At 39.9% G+C, this 18,989-nt stretch overlaps 3 protein-coding genes across 5 annotated transcripts in view; 2 read left to right on the top strand and 1 right to left on the bottom strand.

The window, feature by feature from the left end:
- SNX25 (sorting nexin 25) overlaps positions 1–2,288 on the top strand; it is an 83,270-nt gene extending 80,982 nt beyond the window's left edge. The window contains exon 19 of the mRNA XM_066185878.1: positions 373–2,288. Within this exon, the coding sequence (XP_066041975.1) occupies positions 373–447 (75 nt within the window). The 3' untranslated portion in view covers positions 448–2,288. The remainder of the gene's footprint in view (positions 1–372) is intronic.
- Positions 2,269–16,577, bottom strand: LRP2BP (LRP2 binding protein). Of its 3 annotated transcripts, none has more exons than XM_066185887.1 (8): positions 13,109–13,602; positions 12,762–12,866; positions 10,749–10,862; positions 9,092–9,234; positions 8,909–9,014; positions 8,230–8,453; positions 4,378–4,543; positions 2,269–2,571 (listed from the first exon to the last, which is right to left on the bottom strand). In XM_066185887.1, the coding sequence occupies exons 1-8, from the start codon at positions 13,502–13,504 to the stop codon at positions 2,506–2,508; spliced, it is 1,320 nt and encodes a 439-aa protein (XP_066041984.1). In that variant the 5' UTR covers positions 13,505–13,602; the 3' UTR covers positions 2,269–2,505. The 3 variants fall into 3 exon arrangements, with proteins under 3 accessions (XP_066041984.1, XP_066041982.1, XP_066041983.1); XM_066185885.1 differs by lacking the exon at positions 13,109–13,602 and adding an exon at positions 16,494–16,577 and having other exon boundaries at positions 2,294–2,571; positions 12,762–12,868; XM_066185886.1 differs by lacking the exon at positions 13,109–13,602 and adding an exon at positions 15,266–15,299 and having other exon boundaries at positions 2,294–2,571; positions 12,762–12,868.
- Positions 16,186–18,816, top strand: ANKRD37 (ankyrin repeat domain 37). Its single transcript, XM_066185884.1, has 5 exons — positions 16,186–16,455; positions 16,818–16,970; positions 17,647–17,738; positions 18,216–18,445; positions 18,729–18,816. Exons 1-5 carry the CDS (start codon positions 16,186–16,188, stop codon positions 18,740–18,742), a joined length of 759 nt encoding a protein of 252 aa, XP_066041981.1. The 3' UTR covers positions 18,743–18,816.
- The last annotated feature ends 173 nt before the right edge of the window (positions 18,817–18,989 follow it).

The following is an 18,989-nucleotide window of genomic DNA, read 5'->3' as shown; positions in this document are numbered from 1 at the left end:
CTTCTGGCACATTCCAGACAGCAGCTTGTCACACAGTCCTGCCCCAGCACTGGAGAGAAGGTGCATGCCCTGGTGCTTGCTTATGATGCTATGGAGTCTTTGACAGAACAGCACCAGTTTATACTGGGTGGGATATCCCCATCTGGATGGAGCTTCCGTAACACTTGTCTCCTTTCAGCCTTAAGACATTTCCCATGTTATCTGTGGGGCATGTGATAACTTCTGGATGAAAGAAAAGTAGTTGCATGAATGATGAATGTAATCAAACGTACGTGCTTCTGTTATTTGTGGTTATCTAAAAATGACAGAAAGGAAGAAGAAATTCTCATTTGGTTGGCACCTGCATCATCTTAACTTTTTTCTGTTTTTCAGGTTTTGCTGGAACTGCTGCTAACTGAACTGTGTCCTGAGCTGAGAGCTCATTTAGAGCAGCTTAATGCCACTTAGGTTTGAATCTGCACAATTGGACCACTAGAGAAATGTCTATGTTCAAGAATAGACATGAAACTTATTTTCCTCTTTTCCATAGAGGGCTGAGGACTATGATTATTTTTAGCATTTTTCTTTCCTCTTGAGTTTTTTGTGAAGTAAACCGACTTGAAAAGATCTGATGCTGTCGTAGGGTAGACAAAAAAAAATGCAGTATAGCTGCCAATTTTTATTTGAATTGTTCTATCTGACTACTCCTCTGTTTCAAATATAGATTGAAAAATAAATGTTCATATATGCCGAAAGAAGCCAGAAGATATTTTAAACATTTATGGAAAGAAATTTTGCTTATAGTGGTAAACTAATGAATGTTGTACAGTTCTAATCTCCTCACTGAGGATCTGAGCATTCCTTTTTTTTTCTTGTGTATTGAAAAAGCCTTGTTGTGCAATACTACGTGTAAAGCTATTGTGAAAATTTTATCAATTTTGGTTTTACCAAAGATTTCCTGTCGTTTGAAGCATTTGTAAGCAATAAATATCACAACTGGATTGCAGCACTTGATAATGAGGCTGTACTGACAACAGATCAATGAGTTTGACAGCACTAGTTTCATAAGAAATATCTACATTGCTTTGAAGTCTGTGTCAAAATTATGTATTGTAAACTGGTATGTCCTAACAGAATGCCTGTGTTAAATGTTAGTTCAGAGGTTAGTGCTTATGAATTGCTTCTATGAATGATCAAGTAGACATTTAATTAAACCATTCTGATAACTTCCCTGATATTATTCAGGGCTGTTTTATTCAAATGCCCCAATTTCAAATAACCTTCAAATCTTTCCCTTATTTTATACAAGGAAAGAAAACTGTCTTCAGTGGTTGTTTCTTTTTTCAAATTTATGTAAAAATATGTAAATATGATGTTAATGCACATCTAAATAATTAAACATCATCAACAATCCCTAGCTGACACTCATTACTGTCTTTTCAATTTGGTACAGTTGTGCTCTTAGAAAAACTACTTGCAGTTATGACTGGCTGTATTGTAAGGCATATACAGTCTGTATGATCTATTTAAATCAATGTTTTTAGTAACATCTAGCCTTCTCTTCCAACAGTTTCAGGAAAGTTTTCACATCGTGGCACAGTCCTAAGAAGGAAGGCAAATCCTGCACTTACAAAGCTTCATAAGTAAACAGGCATTTAGAAACGTGCAAGCTTTCCATAGCAATCAGTAAGTTTTCCTAGTGGCTAATCCAAGTATCTTTTGATAAAAGATCCAGCTTGACATTGCTCAGACATACATACTCATAGCCAAAGGTTTCCAGCTATTTCTAATACAGAGGCAGTGTGAATGCAATATGAAGGATTGAGGAAAACAGGCCTTGTCCTGAGGACGTATACTGAATATTTCCGTACTAACGTTTGGGCCTTTTCCCCCACAGTTCTGTAAGTGGTATTTATTAGTTTTAGAAGCTGGTATGGTTTGAATTGTAAAGCTTGGTGTTCTGCTGGACAGTTTCCAACTTTGAGTCTCGCAAACCAAAAGTAAAATGTATAAAGACTCTTAAGTAAATCTAGATGCTTTAGAAAGTATGTGGAACAAAGTATAAGTACGACTAACAAGTTAAGCTTTAAAAATGGTTGTGGTCTGTGAGTGGGCTGTATGTGAAAATGAGACAAGTCTGGGTTCAAGCGTTTCGGAATACTAAAATTTAAATATTATATATGCAAAAAAGAAACAACCATCTTTATTTGGTTTTGTTTTGATTCATGTGCTATGTAGCATTATGACATGAAGAAAATACATCTGTCCCAGTGAAATGTCCTTAATAAACCTTTAAGTCTTCAATATGATTTTTAACAAAATCTGTCTTGGCTTCATCTGAGTTAGAGGGCAAACTTTTTACTTTCTCTTTATTTTAGATAAAATGAATCAGTGAATTGCTTTAAATAATAATTTATAGAAAGTTGAAAAGCAAGCAGTAAGTGATGAACAGTCTATAATTGCTGGAGATTAATGATGGTTTATTGTAGGAGATATCTTTATACAGCAGGCACAGTTAAAAAAACCCTAAATTCTCTCCAGATTAGCTGCCAGTTCAAGGTGAGAAGCAACACCAGGATCCAGATGGCATGCCTTTAAAAACAAAGAATATCAGAGTTCTGGCTTACAGCTACAATAAAATGCTATGTTATCAATATAACATTAATAAGTCTTTAAATGTCAAAAAACTGATGCAGTCAACTTGCTAAAGTATTGAAGAGTTAACATTTGAATTTAAATCCTTTTTCTGATGCTACATAATAAAAAAAATAGTATTTAAAGGTAGCATACTAGACTATAGTGTTAATCTTGGGTTTATTCTTTTTAATTCTGTGTTGGCATGGCATATGCAGCACCACAGCCAGAAAAATAAATCTGCTTACAGACTGGATGAGTTTCACTCACATCCACTATCTATTTCATCACCCTTAGGGATGCCCATATTCTCTTTCTCATTTCTTACAAAACTGACTTGGTTTAAGAATGGTAGGCCAAAACGAGAACTGAACAGTCAATTAAAACAAATATGACTTTAAGTGTAATTGTACAGTTAACAATTCTCCAGGTACAAAAAAAACCTGGACAGGCCCACAACTCTTTTGAAGTTACTGTTTCAGGGAGCTTCCTAGTTTATTTTATGTTGCTTCTTTTTGCTATTGATTTAGAGATATCTGATACCAGTCATAGGAACTCTCTCTTTACAGAGAGACATTAGTGACATTCCTAGATCAGTCTCAGGTGTACAACAAGTGAATAACGAGTGAAAGTCATAGTCTTCTTTCAGCTGTGGCAGTTTTACTACACTTTAGAAGACATTGGGAAGGGCTACGCCCCTACAAAGCCATGCAGCAATTTAATCCTGGTGAACCTCTTCAATGCCTTAACTAGGAATAGTGGCTACAGTTGTCATAATACCTCAGCGTATGTTCCTTTCCTGATCTTATCCTCTATAACATTTTCCACAGTAGGAGAACAAAATATTTAAAATGTCTGTATTCAGATCACCTGCTCTGCTAAGCCTTTTCTATCAGTGACTTCTCTGATTAAAGAGCTACAAAAATTGTTTGGTAATTTATCATTTATATAACTCTCCATTCATTTAGATTGCACCAAGATGGACTCCAAACTATTCTACTTGCAGAAACAAATGGTCATTACATGCACAGAAACCATAGAGTCTCTGAAGCACAGATGCCAACTTGCTACATTCTCTTCAGCTGGTATGATTACCTTGCCTTGATGCCTTTAGGCATCACTAACATTACTCAACAGATTGATCTTCTAGAGGCCATTATTAGTATTTTTCCTCAAGCTTATTTTTCGTCAGTCATATTCCAAATTTAGAACTTTGAAAAAAATGTAACTGATATTTTCTCCCCTGTGTATATTGAACAGAAAAAGCAGTAGCTCCTCAGCTATCACAGAAATTGTAAATATAAAAGTAAGCATGAGAACCACTTATGGCACATTTAAGTATCATTAATAAAGACTGTAATTGTTACAGAAACTAAAGTATATGGAAAACTTACGATTTTTTCAGTTGTGCGAAAATGACAGAAAGCAAATTAATTTGAGAGAAAATTATTCAAATTGTTCAGCTAATTTATCTTTCAAGTTACCAAGCTCTTTGCTGCGGTGATTAACATAGATTTTTAGCTGTTGTTGGTTATATTGCTTGCTTAAGCAAGTGGGCAGATAGCATCCTTTCAAGGCTATTTTTAGTAGTTTTCAGTACACTTCTATCACTCTGCATTTTCCTGCAAAGATTTTTTTTTTTTTAAACATAGTTAAACAGAGTTGGAGTCCTAAATGAAATAGCTAGTTTAGACTACACTCAGATCCAAGGTGTCACTCCATTTCATGAAATAGAAACTAGTCTGTAAGACTTAATCAACTTACTTTAGAATAGTACTTCTCAGAAGCATGCTGGTCTTTCTCTGTGCCTCGGCCAAGCTGGAGGCATCTAGCCAAGTAGAAAGCAGCCATAGCAGCCCCCTTAGCTACATATGTTGGATGACAATCAGTTATCTTGGCTAGCATGTTGATGTCATCATTTTCTGTAGCCCTGTTGTGGAATTTAGAGCATTATGTTAGATAATGCTAGTTCAAGCAATAATTAAAGTTGACCATATATGACTTTGACAATTCCTCCTTTCTGCTTACATTATTATCCAAAATAATCTGAAATTTACATGCATTCAGCATCTTACGAGGATTCTTCTATTTTATATTTGATTTTAAGTTAAGTCTTATTTGAATGTTGTGATATTAAACAGCAAACAAGTTTTGAAGTCACTTTCACTATAGTTATACTGGTTATAAAAGGCAGCATATTTTATGTTAATTGGTCCCATTTAATTATTTTATGGAAATTTTATGTGGAAGAAAGGCAAAGTTCTTATTTCATGTAGTATTTCATGTAACACTTATTTCATCTTATTTCTCTACATGAGCAACCTCATGTGGTGGAAAATGTCCCTGCCCACAGCACGGGGGCTGGAACTAAATGGCCTTTAAAGAGCCAACCCAAACCATTCCATGATTCTATGATTCTAAAATTTCCAGTTCTTACAAAGACATTGGCAAATCGTAGTAATCTGAAAATCTTGGACATATTGAGAGCCCCTGGTTATTAAACTGTTAGGAAAACCACTTATCACTGTCTCAGCTGAAGTATTTCCTTTCTTCTGCATGCTTGCTGTCATCTTAGTTTTAGCATGTTTTTGCAAAGAACTGTTTTAAGAATCAGAGGGACAAAGTGAATGTTGTTTTAACTATAATTATCTAGTATAATCACTATAATATTAGAAAATGCTATACCTAAGTGGGAATTGATTTTTGTCTGTTGTCTTAAAACAGATACCCCCAGGCTCCATATCCTTTCCAGGTACCAAACAGTAATTACATGCTTCTTTACACATCATTTTAGCTGTGTAAAAGTCACAGACTTGACAGAAGAAGGAAAAGTGCAGGTAATTTCAGTTTATAGGTACTTCCTATAGATCAGTGTTTATGAAAGATTCTTCTCAATGACCCTCTGCACATCAGTGCCTGCTAGATCACTTGGATGTGTTAAGAACGATGTTCTTCCACCTAATTTGGTACCATGGACAAATACGGTAACACAACTGTTCTTATTTAGCAAGATCATTCAAATAAAACAACAGTAACATATTACCTCTTGTAATTCCTGATACATAACATTTTTCCTTTCCCTTCCAAAAGATAATTTACAGAATGCTAATGCAAATAATGATATCCAGTCAAGTCAGGAAAAAATTCTGTTTCAGGAGAGCTGATTTCAAGAACATACCACAGCAACTGGTAAGTGCAACTGTGTGGGATAACTAAATTATTTTAAGTGAAGTGTCAGTAGGTGATGTAGACTCCAAATACTAGGCAAGGTTATACTGTACATAGTCACATGTTTTATGCTTGTATATAATGTAACAAATGTAGTTGCTATGAACACAGAAGGACAGATTTTAGCAGAAAAGGTATTGGTGCTTGATACCATTGGCTGAACTGCTGAGATTTTTGCCTCAAGGCTAATTTCAATTCTAATTAAGTGGAACTGTTTCAAGTATGGTTGATTTCAGAAACAGTCACCTCTGACAGTACTGTGGGATTTCATTGCTATTTTCTGCAATCACAATTGCAGCTGATGAAGTGCACTCTTTATTTGTCTGGACAATCTACCATGCAGCATTGACTGGAGGGGATTCATTCCAAGTGAGACAGGCTAGACCAGACTGAACACCTATCGCTCTACTGACAGCGCAAAAGAAAGAAAAGCAGCAGTTCAGAGAGAAACAGTTCTTTTCAGTGTGGAGCAGAGCAAACAGCATCCATAGCTGAACTACTGAATTACCAGAGCTTCTGCGATGCAGTGGCATATAGTGCACCAAGTGCAGCTTCTGTAAGATGGTCAGTTGTGACATGTTTACTCATGTTTACTGCTGTGCAGCAGCAGCTATGTAGACATACTCCAAAAAGCACGGATGTTATCGTGTGCCACTTGTGCAAGCAGTCAATCTATCTGCATCTTATTTCCAGCAAATCAATAATTCAATTGACAGATTGACCTTTCAACAATACACTGGTAAACTCCGGAGGTTTGTCACATAAGTGTGCTGTTTATCAGCCACAGAACATTGCACCAACAATGCTCTTGTCCTGCTTGACTAGTTCAAGATACAGAAGTGGACCTGAAATGGTTGCGCTGGTGCCATGTTCCAACCAACTGGGGAATAAGCCAGGCCAACCAGAGCAGCAGCAAATGTTCCTTAGCTGCTTCCCAGGATGAAGACCAGAAGACAACCACCTGAAGTGGATGTGTACAGTGCACACAGCCTGGGGACCAAACAGGAGGAATGAGCCCTGCACCCACTCAAAGTCACACAATCATAGGAATAACTAAAGCATGGTGGAAAAACTCACATGACAGGAGGATCGGGATGGATGGATGGATAGATGGATAGGCTATTTTGTAAAGACAGAAAAAGAGGAGTCATCATGCTCTGAGTTAAGGAGAACCTCGAAAGTGGAGAAGGTAACTATGGCAATTCTGGAATTCTTACTGAATGCTTCTTGGCCAGGATCAGAGGGATCATCTCAAGAGGGATCTTACACTAAGGATCTGTTACTGACCTCTGAATCAAGACAGAAAGACCAATGAGACAATACTTGGATCAATTAAGTGTCACTTAAGCTGTGGGTAACAGAATCTGGATCTTACGGGTGACTTGAACTACCCAGGCATTAGATGCAAGAATACAGCAACTCCCAGGACACTCATGAAACTCCTGGAACAGAGCAGTGGAGTGCTGCTGCCTCAATCAAATGTCAGATGTGCCAATCAGGAATGAGGCACTGCTTGACCTGCTACTTGCAAATCAAGAAAATCTGCTTTGTAGGATCTTGGTGATAACCTCAGGTGGAGTGATCACAATATTGAGGATCTGGGATCCTGCTGAGCACTCTGAGGGTTAGTACTAACACAAAGGTTTTAGATTTCAGAATAGTAAACTTCAGCTCACAGCATAGATGGGAGGGTCTCCATAGGAAGCTTTCATGGAGAATAAAGGAGCTAGTGAGCGCTGGAAAATTTTCAAGAATGCTCTCCTGGAAGCACAACGAACTGTTTGTTCATCACCTTTAAAGGGAAGGAAAGTAGATGGAGCAAGAGGCACCCTTGGCTTAACTCCAAGTTTTTGAGCCTGCTCAAAACCAAGGGAGAAGCATTTTCCACTTAGTATTTTCCATACTGAAGATGGAAAAGCAGGTGAAGGGAAGTAGTGGATTCACTGGCCTTGTACACTTTTAAGATTCAGCTGGACAGGGTGCTGGGCCATTGTGTCTAGACTGTGCTTTTGCCAAGAAAGGCTGGAGATCCCTTCCAGTGTGGGGGTTCTTTGACACTATAACTGTAGGGGTTAAAGGGAATGGTGAAGGCAGGAGCCTAGAGAGGATAGTGGACAAGGAAGGCAGGATTGAACATGGGCATCTGCTATGGATTCTAGTTCGAGGCTGTTTTGCTTTATAGAATCAGATGGAAAAGTTCAATCATACTGAGTAATTGAGAACCCTAGAGTATTAATTTTGTCATTGGCTATTCTGTTGTTAAAGATGCTTTGCAATTCATTATCTCAAACATTTCTTGAGTTCAAAAGACAAGATCATCATATTAATAAATTTAAATCTGGTTTATGTGGTCTTGCATGAAGAACCCTAATGAAAAATAAAAATTACCTTTTGGCCAGTGCAGCAGCTTTTGAGTAAAATTTTCTGGTGTAATAATATTCCACAAGATGGCCTTGAGCATAGATGTTTCCAAGTTCTGTTGCTTTTCTCAAATGCTCCAAAGCAGCTTCAGTTTTTTGACGTATACCTTCTCCGCAGAGATACATAACGCCAAGTGCTCCCTGTGATTCCAGATTTCCATTGTTACATGCTTCTGAATGCCAGAAAAAGGCCTAAAAGAGAGGCACAAAGTTGGAGTATATATTTACGTAGCTGATTTTCTTGTATACTGTTTCCATAAAAGCTTTTACACCAACCATCCTATAAGAAGTGCTTACAACATAAAAGAAAGAAGAATCCTTGTAAGGCTTTTAAATCTGCTTCATTTACTGTCAGAGCTGTCAATCAGTGTTACCTGCTTGAATTATGAAGGTTATCAAAGCTGACAAAACTTTAATCCATTCTATCATTCTTTCTGATACTCTCACTAAAAAAAAATCTTAGCTAGCCATGTCAAGTGAGTCAAAATGAGAAATTCTGGCCATCTATTCACACAGCTTAAATAGATGATGATGTCTAACTACTCAAAATACAACTTTCAGAGTCAAATATACCACTGTACTATTTCTCTGAAATTAAAAATTAGTCATGATTAATTTTTATTCCAAAAGGTACAAGTGGACTTTACCTTCTTCAGATCTTTTAGAATTGGCATAGAATAAAACATTCCTAAAGTACTCTGGGCCTTTACACTTGCCTTTGGATTTCCATCGTCTGCAGCAATAAGCCACAACCTAAGAAAACGGGGACAACAAAGTTTAAGAAACACACAATCTTACAATTTTTCAGGAAAATCACAGACTGCCCTTACCTTTCAGCCTCTTCAGTTGAATGTTTAACACCACATCCTTCATAATATGCCCTGCCAAGATTGTACGCAGTTGCAAACTTCAAGTGTCTTGCTTCTGGAGAATCAGAGCTGAGTATTTTATTCATGTATTCCACTCCCCTTTCCTAAAATTGAGCCATTTAAGTTATTATGTTCAGACTGTGAAGAGTATGAAATATATAACCTGAGAATGCACTAACTTCTGTAGGAAAGGTAATTTTTTCCCCTTGGAAGAAAGTCTGAGGCATACTGGCAGGACAGCTTGGAAAACAGTGTCATACCAAAGCAGAACTGATGTTTGGTTACTAGACAGCCCCTCAGTTTTTGACCCCAGCATATTTTTAGTGTGAAACATTTCCTCATAAATGTTCATCTGATAATATATTACTCTTCTTCACTAAGAAAATTTTTCCCAAAAATATTATTGTGCTTACGTAAATGAATGCCACATCCTACACTGGTAACATTTTCAATTTCAGAATTCTGAAAACTTTAAAAATATTGCATAATGTATCTGAAAGCATTTAACAGCCTTACCAAGAAGGCCAAGTGATACATAGTATACTTTCAAGTCCCTGTGTTTAAAATACCTTAGACTCATAAAGGACAAAAACTGATAGTGTTAAATAAGCAGATGGAGAACACTGCATATGAGCAACTGAGCCTCAGAAGTACTTTAGAAATAAGATTTACACTGTTAGGATGTAGCATGGGCACCCTGTTTAAATACACTAGAAACAGTCCTTTATAAAAGGTTTTGCTTTTATTCAGCTTTCATACTGTAATAAAAAAGAAACTTCGTTAGAATGTTTATTTGCAAGTAAACAAATGTGGTAATTATGCAGGCATGCAGAAAAAATAAACCACCTCTAAAATCCAACCAGAATGTTTTCAGTTCTGCTGACAATGCTGTAAGCAACAGACAGGAGTCCCATTTGTTAATACACTCTGGTTCATTTTTTTTGCCTTCTGTCTTATAATCTACCCTTTTATTCTGACTGCTTGTATTCTTTCCTCATGCCACTTTTTAAGATCATCTTCACCAACAAATTAACTATCATTATTGTAGCAAATAATTCCTTTGTCTTCCTTTTTTGTAATATAATTCTTCAGTTTGAATTCTTCAAATACTTGCAATGTAATTTTTCATGCATCTAATTTAAAAATACTATTGGCAACCATTGGGAGAAGCACAATCATCTCTGGCATCTGTGCTAAAAGAATAGTACCTTTAAAAAAATCTTTGTGCCAGAGATCTTACGCTTTGAGATATAATGGTTTGATTTCCATTTTGACTCCCTTTATTTTCATCGACATAAATTGCTTATTAAAAAGTAAAAAATTTAAAACAAATTTTTAACATAGCTTCCACGTGAAGTCCAACCAAGCCCTTGAAAGTTAATTTTAACATTGCTGTATTTTTTTAATTCCTATTTTATTATAGCCATTTTTGAGAACTTCCTCAACTCAGGGCCCTTGCTCTTTAATGATGCTCTGTAAACATCTGCACTTTATGAAACTAACTCTAAATGAAAAGGCTGTTAATTTTAATCTAAATAATCATGCATAAAAAGAACCTCCTAGTAATTGTCAGCTAATATTAGGAGAAAAATAAAAAATGTGCAGCTAAAGTACTCACAGGGTCCTTTTTAGTGCCAAGTCCATCATAACACATTACACCAAGCTGATACATTGCTCGAAAATCTGTATCCTTAATTTTTTCAAATTGCTTTAATGCTTCCTCATACAAGCCCTGGGGAACAGAAAATAAACAATAATTCTATGATATATACACCCTTACAATTTTTCAACCTGGAGTATTTCTCTCATGAATGAAGAACAAAAAATTGCAACCACAGAACTTGGAGAAAACAGAGTAAGTTAACAACCACAAGAAAGCTGGGTAAGCAAAAGCCATTCTGACAAACTTTCTCCCCTCTCACAAACTGCCATCATTTAGTTTGAGGAGATGAAAGTCTAATTCAGAGTCCCTGCCCCATCTATCTGACACCCTTTAACTTAGGTCAGCTGTTCTTACACCTCAAGAATTTAACTGTCTGCTTTTACATCTCTGCTAAGGGTTGATTTCACAAAGACTAATAAGCCAGATGTCTGAAGACTTTAATGGGCCCAGATGTCTGCAACACATTCTTATGGAGGTATCACTTGCAACAACAGAGATACTTTCACTCCTAAAAATGAATCTCAGAGAGTACTTGCTTCTGCATTTTTTGAAAAGAAACCATATTTAAAAATACAGTTAAACAACTGTAATACAACAGTTAACTCAGCCTGGTGTCCTAACTGAAATAGTTTTACACATAAACACGAAGTAAAAACAATAGCAAAATTAAAATGTCCTTATCTATATTTTTATTTCAAATTTTCTGTGTGTTTTGATGAAAAAAAAGACTGCAAAAGCTTAGAACTGAGAAACAGTGCAATAGTCAAATAGTCAAATGTCCTCACAACTACCAATCGTCCCCTATTAATACTGTCCAAGCTATTATCTTAAACTACTAATTGTCTTGGGAGCTTATCCATTTTGACTGTGGGGCTTTTTATTTTTAAAGAACTCTGGAGAAAAAGAAAAGCCAGTTTCTTTTTACAACTAGCTGTCAGGAATAACAGAGAAAGTAGTACAGGAGGCACATGTAATCTCACCTTTCCTGAGAATTTAGTGCTATATGAAGGAGACATAGAGCTGTGATTAGGAAGTGGGTTTTTTTCTAATATTTAAAAGTGTAGTCCTATAAGCATGTGTATTTTTAGGCACTACAGACATAAATTAAAAAATCTGAAAATTAAAACCTGCTCAAAGAATAAATTTAGGGATGTACAGCAATATCTATCATGGAAATCCAAGCCAGCTTGTCAAGAAACAGAGTCTGTTCATTCAGCTCCATGGAGTTAGTCTGAGGTAATTCATTAATGAAAACATTAAGGACAGGGCCCAGAAAGCAGAAAGCCTGAGTGAGTTAATTCTGTTCCTGCTGCAAACCATGAGACTGATTTATACTGTACCACTGCTGCAGTGTAAACGGCATTGAATCCGTGCATGTCCAGTTGGAAAGTATCTGACTCAGTGTTTGTGCTACATTCTTTTCTATCTTCCTGAACTAAGTTCTAATTTTCACAGGAAGCTGAGGTTTAAGTTCACCTGCCGGCCAGTCTTACTCTGTTCCCTGAGCATTTACTTTCAAAGACCTGGATTACCAATTTTAGCTGAAGTGGGCAGGGACAGAGATCTTGAAGACAGTACATTTCAACAAGTTCCAGTTCCTAGGTGGGGAACAAAGACTGAAAGATGTGTCTTGGTCAGAGCTCACCCTCACTTTAACTGAAAATAAAAGTATGTTGTATTTGGGTAGTCAGCTGCCAAAAAACCCAACGCGGCTTGGAAGTTAGCTATAAGGATAGGCTGCTGCTTACTTTTCTGGTCCTTAGGTGACCTGTGAGACAACTGGAAGACCTATCTAGATGCTTGGGGAAGTGTAGGAAAAGCTGATTTAGGGGAAACACCTGGTGATTTAATGCGATAAAAACAGGCATAGGGCATCTCTTCTAGGTTTTTTTAAGGTGTCTCTTTCGCTGAAAAGGTGTTGAAAACTGTCTGCTTTATAGTATTTACTTAAAAGAGGGAAGGCACAACCTGTTCATAGTACCGTTGTCCATCCAGAAAAGGTGCTGGAGGATCTCCGCCTGTCTCTCTCACCAGCGACTCCTCTTTTGCCAACAGTGAATCACGGGAGCGATTCTCTGCTTAAAAACAGACACGCGTTTGGGTTTGTCCCCTAAGAGAGGGGACCTGCGTAAACACAGTAAAGAGCTGAAGCTAGCCGGTCCCCTTTTAAAAATGTTCTTCAAAAAACTAAGATGAAAGAGAAGGCTCTGTTATAAACCGGAAAAGTTGAGTGAAGACAGCCTGAAGGAAACTTTCAGCGAATACATCCCGACCCTCGCGCGCGTCAAGCCCGCCGTGGAAGAGCTTAACCCCGCCCCTAACCAAAGCGGGGAGCTGCGGGCCGGGCCGGGTTGGGAGCGGTTACCCGGCACGGCAGCGTCCTGCGGCAGCCGCTCGCAGCGCAGCGCCATCCAGCACCGCCGGCCCAGATCCCCCGGCAGCCCACCGCCCGAGGGCGGCTCGGGCCGAGCCTGCCGGGCTGTGCGGGCCCGGCCCCGGCTCGCCCGGGGGCGGCCACAACTGACCGCGGCCGCGGCCCTCGCTGCTGCCGAGCTCCCGGCGCCGCCGGCCAGGGATCGACCCCTGCTGCCGTGCCCGGGCCCTCCGCAGCCCTGCCCGGCCTGTGCCGGCACCCGGCACTCCATGGCTGGGCCTGGGGTTCCACAGCCTTTGGCAAGGCAGGAGGAAGACTGGGAATGTACGGACGGCATTTTCCGCTTGGGCTTTGCTCCACCTCCGGCCGTTGCCCGGTGCCAAACTGTCAGTAAGCGACAGGACGGGCTGCAGGCTGGGCACCCACCGGATCTTCCCTCCTACCGCCGGTCCCGTCAGAAATTAAAGAGAGAAGCCCAAAATGCTCCGCAGAACACGACTATAGGCAAAAGGAGCAGAAACTCTGAATGCAATTTAGAGGAAAAGGCACCAGGCCATGACACTTCAGTCTAGCAGGCGGAACTTCACTACTTCCAATGATCAGAACCTGTTTGTTGTAATGTAGTTTGTTTTGCCCATATAGGTATTAAAAAACTTCAAAGGATAATTGAGGGAAAATGCTGTTCGAGGTTTCTCCTGGAATGTAAAGCATTGCTTACACTTCCGTTGATTGCTTCTGGCCCCCTCTCTTACAAAGCGGGAATCGTATCAAAATGCATGAGAGTGCTTTCAAAATAATCTTTAGCTGTGTTCCCAGTTTTTCCAGATGGTTATCATCCTTCCATTTTTGGCAGTGTGATCTGTTTCTATAGCAACAGGGACAGAGGCAACAATCAAAACGGGAGAGTGATGCCTGCAGATTTGTGTGGTTAAAACCGTGGGCTCAACGTGATGTTTTCCAGCAGTCCCAAGTGACTTCAAGTACCAGGAAACTCCTAAAATTAACCCTGATTCATTTTGTGTAGATGATACAACCAAAGAAATCTACAGGAAAATAAACTTTTTAAAGAAGTATCAATTAATTACTTGATTTAACAGGCAGAGCGAAGAACAGTCTGCGAAAGCAGCAGTACCCTTCAGCGAGTTAACAGGGGCTGCATGGCTGCTTTTGATGCAGAAGGGTGGGAGATACACCAGCATAACTTGGTTTATCTGACTGCTTACACATTTATTAGAACCATTTTTCCAATTTAATTCTGTTGATGCCTATGCAAGATGTGTGATCTGAGACACGAAGCACAGAGGACTTTTTCCTAAGTTATGTTCCAGAACAGCTGTAGCCAGAAAGCCTTGTCCTTAAGTGGCACTTGGGGTTGCCTCATACAGAATAGATGAGAATTGTTGCTTCTGTGTTCATACCGGTACAAGTATCGATTATTCAAAAGCAGAAGAGTTTTACAGGTACTAATGAGGTGAGCAAAATGTGACCTGAAGCTCAAGAACTAATAAGTAGCAGGAATCTGAAGAGAGTTTTGGCTGGCCAGATGCAGATGCATGTGTAGGTGGCTAGGCTGCAAAGATGATACTCCTCGGGTGCAGCTTGAAACCTCTGAATTGCTGAGGTAATGTAGGGAGGGAAGATCTTGAAAACAAAACAAAAAAACCCCCCAACAAAATAAAACACAAAACCAAACACAAACAAACAAAAACCCAACAAAACCCAAAGCACAACCTCTTGGGCAATGCAAAATATTTAGTCTTAAGCTAATTCTGGATATGTGTGTTTCCAAAAGAGCCTTTAAAGTTGTATAAACAATGACTGTAGATTTCTGGCATATGTGCAAAGGTATTTCATCCCTAACAAAGCATAGTTAGAAGTTTAGGAATTTTATAATTAATTTGCTTGGCTAGCTGATCAGAGAAAAACCCAATAAAACATTTTGTAATTACACAAGTGTACTTCTTTCCATATATAAGAGAAGTGAAAACTGTCACAGAAATAAATCTGCTCAACTGATCACTGTCTATCTACCTAGATTACTGCACCTTTAAAAATTGTACTGTAGATGCTCATATTCCATTAAAATAATTTATATTACCTTTCCCGAAGGAGAAGCAGAAGGTGATTTCATCATGTTTGTGACTTCATTTCAGAACTATGTATGCCCTAAAGGAACTCTGTTGAGCTTCTTCTTGTCTATCTGTTTATTAAAACCATGCCATTATTATTTGTTTTTCTAATACCTGACTTTCAATTATTTTTTAAGTGATGGTAGTGATTACGAGGAACTTCCCTAACAAACATGTAGGTATTTGACACAGAAGGAAATACCATAATGCTAAGGGAACAGAACTGTGCACCTTGGATACTCACCTTTCTCTAGGATATCTCAAGCTCATGTAAGTGACAATCGAAGTTCTGCTTTTGCTAATGTATTTTGAGCAGAGATTTAACAGGTGGCTGTGCCCAGATCCACCATTGCCAATTCCAGTCCCGCTCAGACTGGTGATGAACTTGTTGTAATGTCTGTGCTATAGGGGAGAGCTGGGTTTCACAGCATGGCAGGTCTGGCTAGTCTCCCTGGCCTAGCGGCAGAGCTTGGGCAGGACAATGGTACGGATTTCATTTTACTGACTTAAGCTTTTTTGGGGCAGGGGAGTAATTTCAATTAATGCCCTATTGTTTTCTTTCCTACATCCAAGTCTGCCCTAGGTCTAGCCTTCCCAGCGTTAAGGTCCGCGGGCAGAAGCACTACGGAGGCAGCGCCTGGCAGCACAACCAAGCGAACACCAGGCCGCGCTCAGGGCTCGGCGGCTCCCGGCTGACGGCGGCAGCGGCGCTTCCAGTGACGCCCGCTCCCGGCCGGTGCAGCAGCCGGTGCCGGCTGCCCGGGGCTCCGGAGGGCGCTGCCGCGGCTCGCGAGCGTGTGCGGGACGTGCCGGGCGGACCTGCGCCACATGGCCGGCCCCAGCCCCGGCCCCGGCCCGGCCGCGGCCCCGCGGTGCCTCGGGGCGGCCAATGGGCGGCGGCCGCCGCTGCCTACGTGCGGCCGGCGTCCGGCGGGGCGGGGCTGCGGGCCCGGCGCTCGCAGCCGGCCGGGGAGGCGGGCACGGACGGACCCGCGCCTCGGGCCCCAGCCCCGACAGCCCCGACAGCCCCGACAGCCCCGACAGCCCCGACAGCCCCGACAGCCCCGACAGCCCCGACAGCCCCGACAGCCCCGACAGCCCCGACAGCCCCGGCGCCCAGCAACGGAAAGCGATGCTGATGCTGGACTGCAATTCAGAGGTGAGGCTTGGGAGAGTCTGTCTGTGGTTTTGTCTTACCGGGAGCCCAGCTGCGGAAGTCAATTAGGTGTAGTTTGCCTGGAGCTGCTGCTATTAATGTTGGGGCACTGCCGCCGTCGATCGGTATTTCTGGTTAAGAGATTAAAAGCCAAAAAGTCTTTCTTGCATTGCTCTTAAAAAAAAAAAAACAACCCCAAAAAAACCAAAAACAAAAACAAAAAAACAGGTAAAAGGCAGTCTCAAGGAATATGAAGGTCCAATGATTTGCACGGGGAGTTTTTTGCTGTGATGCAGTGTTCTGAGACCTGCCTTGGCTTACACTGGCAGTAACATTTCTTTTATTCTTTTGATATCTCGTTTCAGTCTGGTAGTTTCAGCACCCTATTTGAGACAGGAACAGGTGTGAACGCACCTGCAGATGCCTCTGGTCAGTCTCCAGTTCACTTGGCTGCTTGTGGTGGTGAAGCTTTTTTCCTACTTTGGCAACTGCAGACAGGAGCAAATTTGAACCAACAGGTAAAAACCACATTTTATTCCTTCCACTTCTAATCTGGCATGTCAGTAAATTCACTTAATATTATTTACACACCTTTTATCTAACAGAGAGGTTTTTTTATACTCAGTTGTATTACATGAGATATCTGGGGTTGCTTATCCTAGAATAACTTCTAGCATGAACCATGAATTCTGTCTATACTGCATTAGCAACTTCACTTGCAATGTATAATTTAATTTTCGCACTTACAGTGCTGCATGCAGATGTCCAAGCAATTTAATTCTTTTACACTAAATGAGTATTTAAATGAGTATTTATTTTTCCTCCAAAGGTTTGTCCCTACTTCCAGTAAATGTAAGGATTCTTACTCGAGTTGCTTAGTTTAATTCCTTATACCTCTGAGCTGGTAGCAATCCCTGAATGGTGCTAATAGATGCTGTTAATCCGTGTAGACAGTATTCTGTGTGAGTTACCTTTTAGAAGGCAAAGGTAATGAGTACTGCAGGATACAGCGCTTCTATTTTGTGATGAATACATTAGGCATTTAATGGTAGTTACCAAGTACACTTTACTAGCTATATTCCTTTAATCTCTCAGCTCACAACAGACTGGTATACAGAAACAGTCATTTTGGAGAACAACACAGCTTTATCCTACTCCTCGCAAATGACTGTTATATATAAATTGTGTTTTTAGGATTGCCTTGGAGAAGCCCCGATACATAAAGCAGCAAAAGTTGGGAGTTTGGAATGTCTTGCTCTCCTTGTTGCTGGTGATGCTAAAATTGAGTAAGTTGAGCGACATTTAGTCTTCAGTAAGAACATCAAAGGATGTGCATTTTACAGAGTACATTTAACTTGCTCAGAACACATGTGCTAAGGCTGCAAATACAGCCTGACTGTAGCCATAGGAGTATTAAAAACTGACATAAACACCAAAGGCGCACAGACCACAGGCTCACATGTTGTTGTTTAGCTATATACCTCTGTGATAACTGCTGAGAGACTATTCCTGATCTTAATCTCACCCTCTTCTTGCCTTGCTGATATACTGTGCCAGTAATAGTCTGATGACAAATTTATTTTAAAATAATTATTCCTTTTTGTATTTAATACCAGCCCCCTGTATGAGCCCTGTGCTGTCCTTGACAAACCTTTTTGGTACTGATTCTCAATACTTATTTTTATACAACTGCGTAAATTACCACTTATTCAGTCTCGCTCATTTTTCCAGTTTAATTGGTTATTGTTAATCCTGTATTTCAGTTTGTGCAACAACAGTGGGCAGACAGCAGCAGACCTTGCACTGGATTATGGCTTTCTGGAATGTGCCAAGTTTCTCAGGACAATTCAGCACACTCAGACAATGAAAGTGAGAGGACAATCTGGATACTCGCTAAGTGACAGACGTGGCTTTTGGAGAGAGGGTCCAACTGCACAGAAACAAGAAAGTGAAACCAGCAGATCCATAAACAGGAAGAGGAGAAGATCAGATGGTGTGTAATACTGTTGGTTTCATACAATTCAGAATATTTAAAAAAGTGTTTTTAGCATCTAGGTAAAACAAATGCATGTTAGACACAGAGCAGTTAGATTTAGAAGCCTCCTAGTGAGGACGAACTTTAATCGATACTTAAGGTTAGGGTCTTGGAAATGGACAGTACATGTGGAGTGCTACTTAAGAGGCTACCTTAACAAAGGAAAAATAAAAATCATAGGTACTCTTACTGATGTACTGATGAAGTAGCTACAGACTTATTCTGTTTGTTTCTATGACAGATCTTGTCTCCTAGCTGCCAGAAGAAACAGCTTGTAATCCCAACATGAAATACGGGGAATCCAAAGTCTGAAGAACCATGACTGGATGATACACTGAGCAATCAGATGTGTGTGCTGGGACATTGTCTCCTTCTGAGAAGGAGGAAAGCTTGTTTATTGTTACTTCTTACAGAAGAATGTTGTGAGGTTTTTCCCCCCACCCAGAATACTTGTATTCATTCAGCTATAAATAAATGCACATGGAAAAACTGATCTTGCTTT

This window comes from Chamaea fasciata, unplaced genomic scaffold, assembly GCF_029207755.1.
Source record: "Chamaea fasciata isolate MVZ Bird 193981 ecotype frontalis unplaced genomic scaffold, bChaFas1.0.hap1 SCAF_6, whole genome shotgun sequence".
Lineage (NCBI taxonomy): Eukaryota > Metazoa > Chordata > Aves > Passeriformes > Sylviidae > Chamaea > Chamaea fasciata.
The sequence above is the reverse complement of the archived record's forward strand: the minus strand, read 5'-3'. Positions and strand labels throughout refer to the sequence as shown.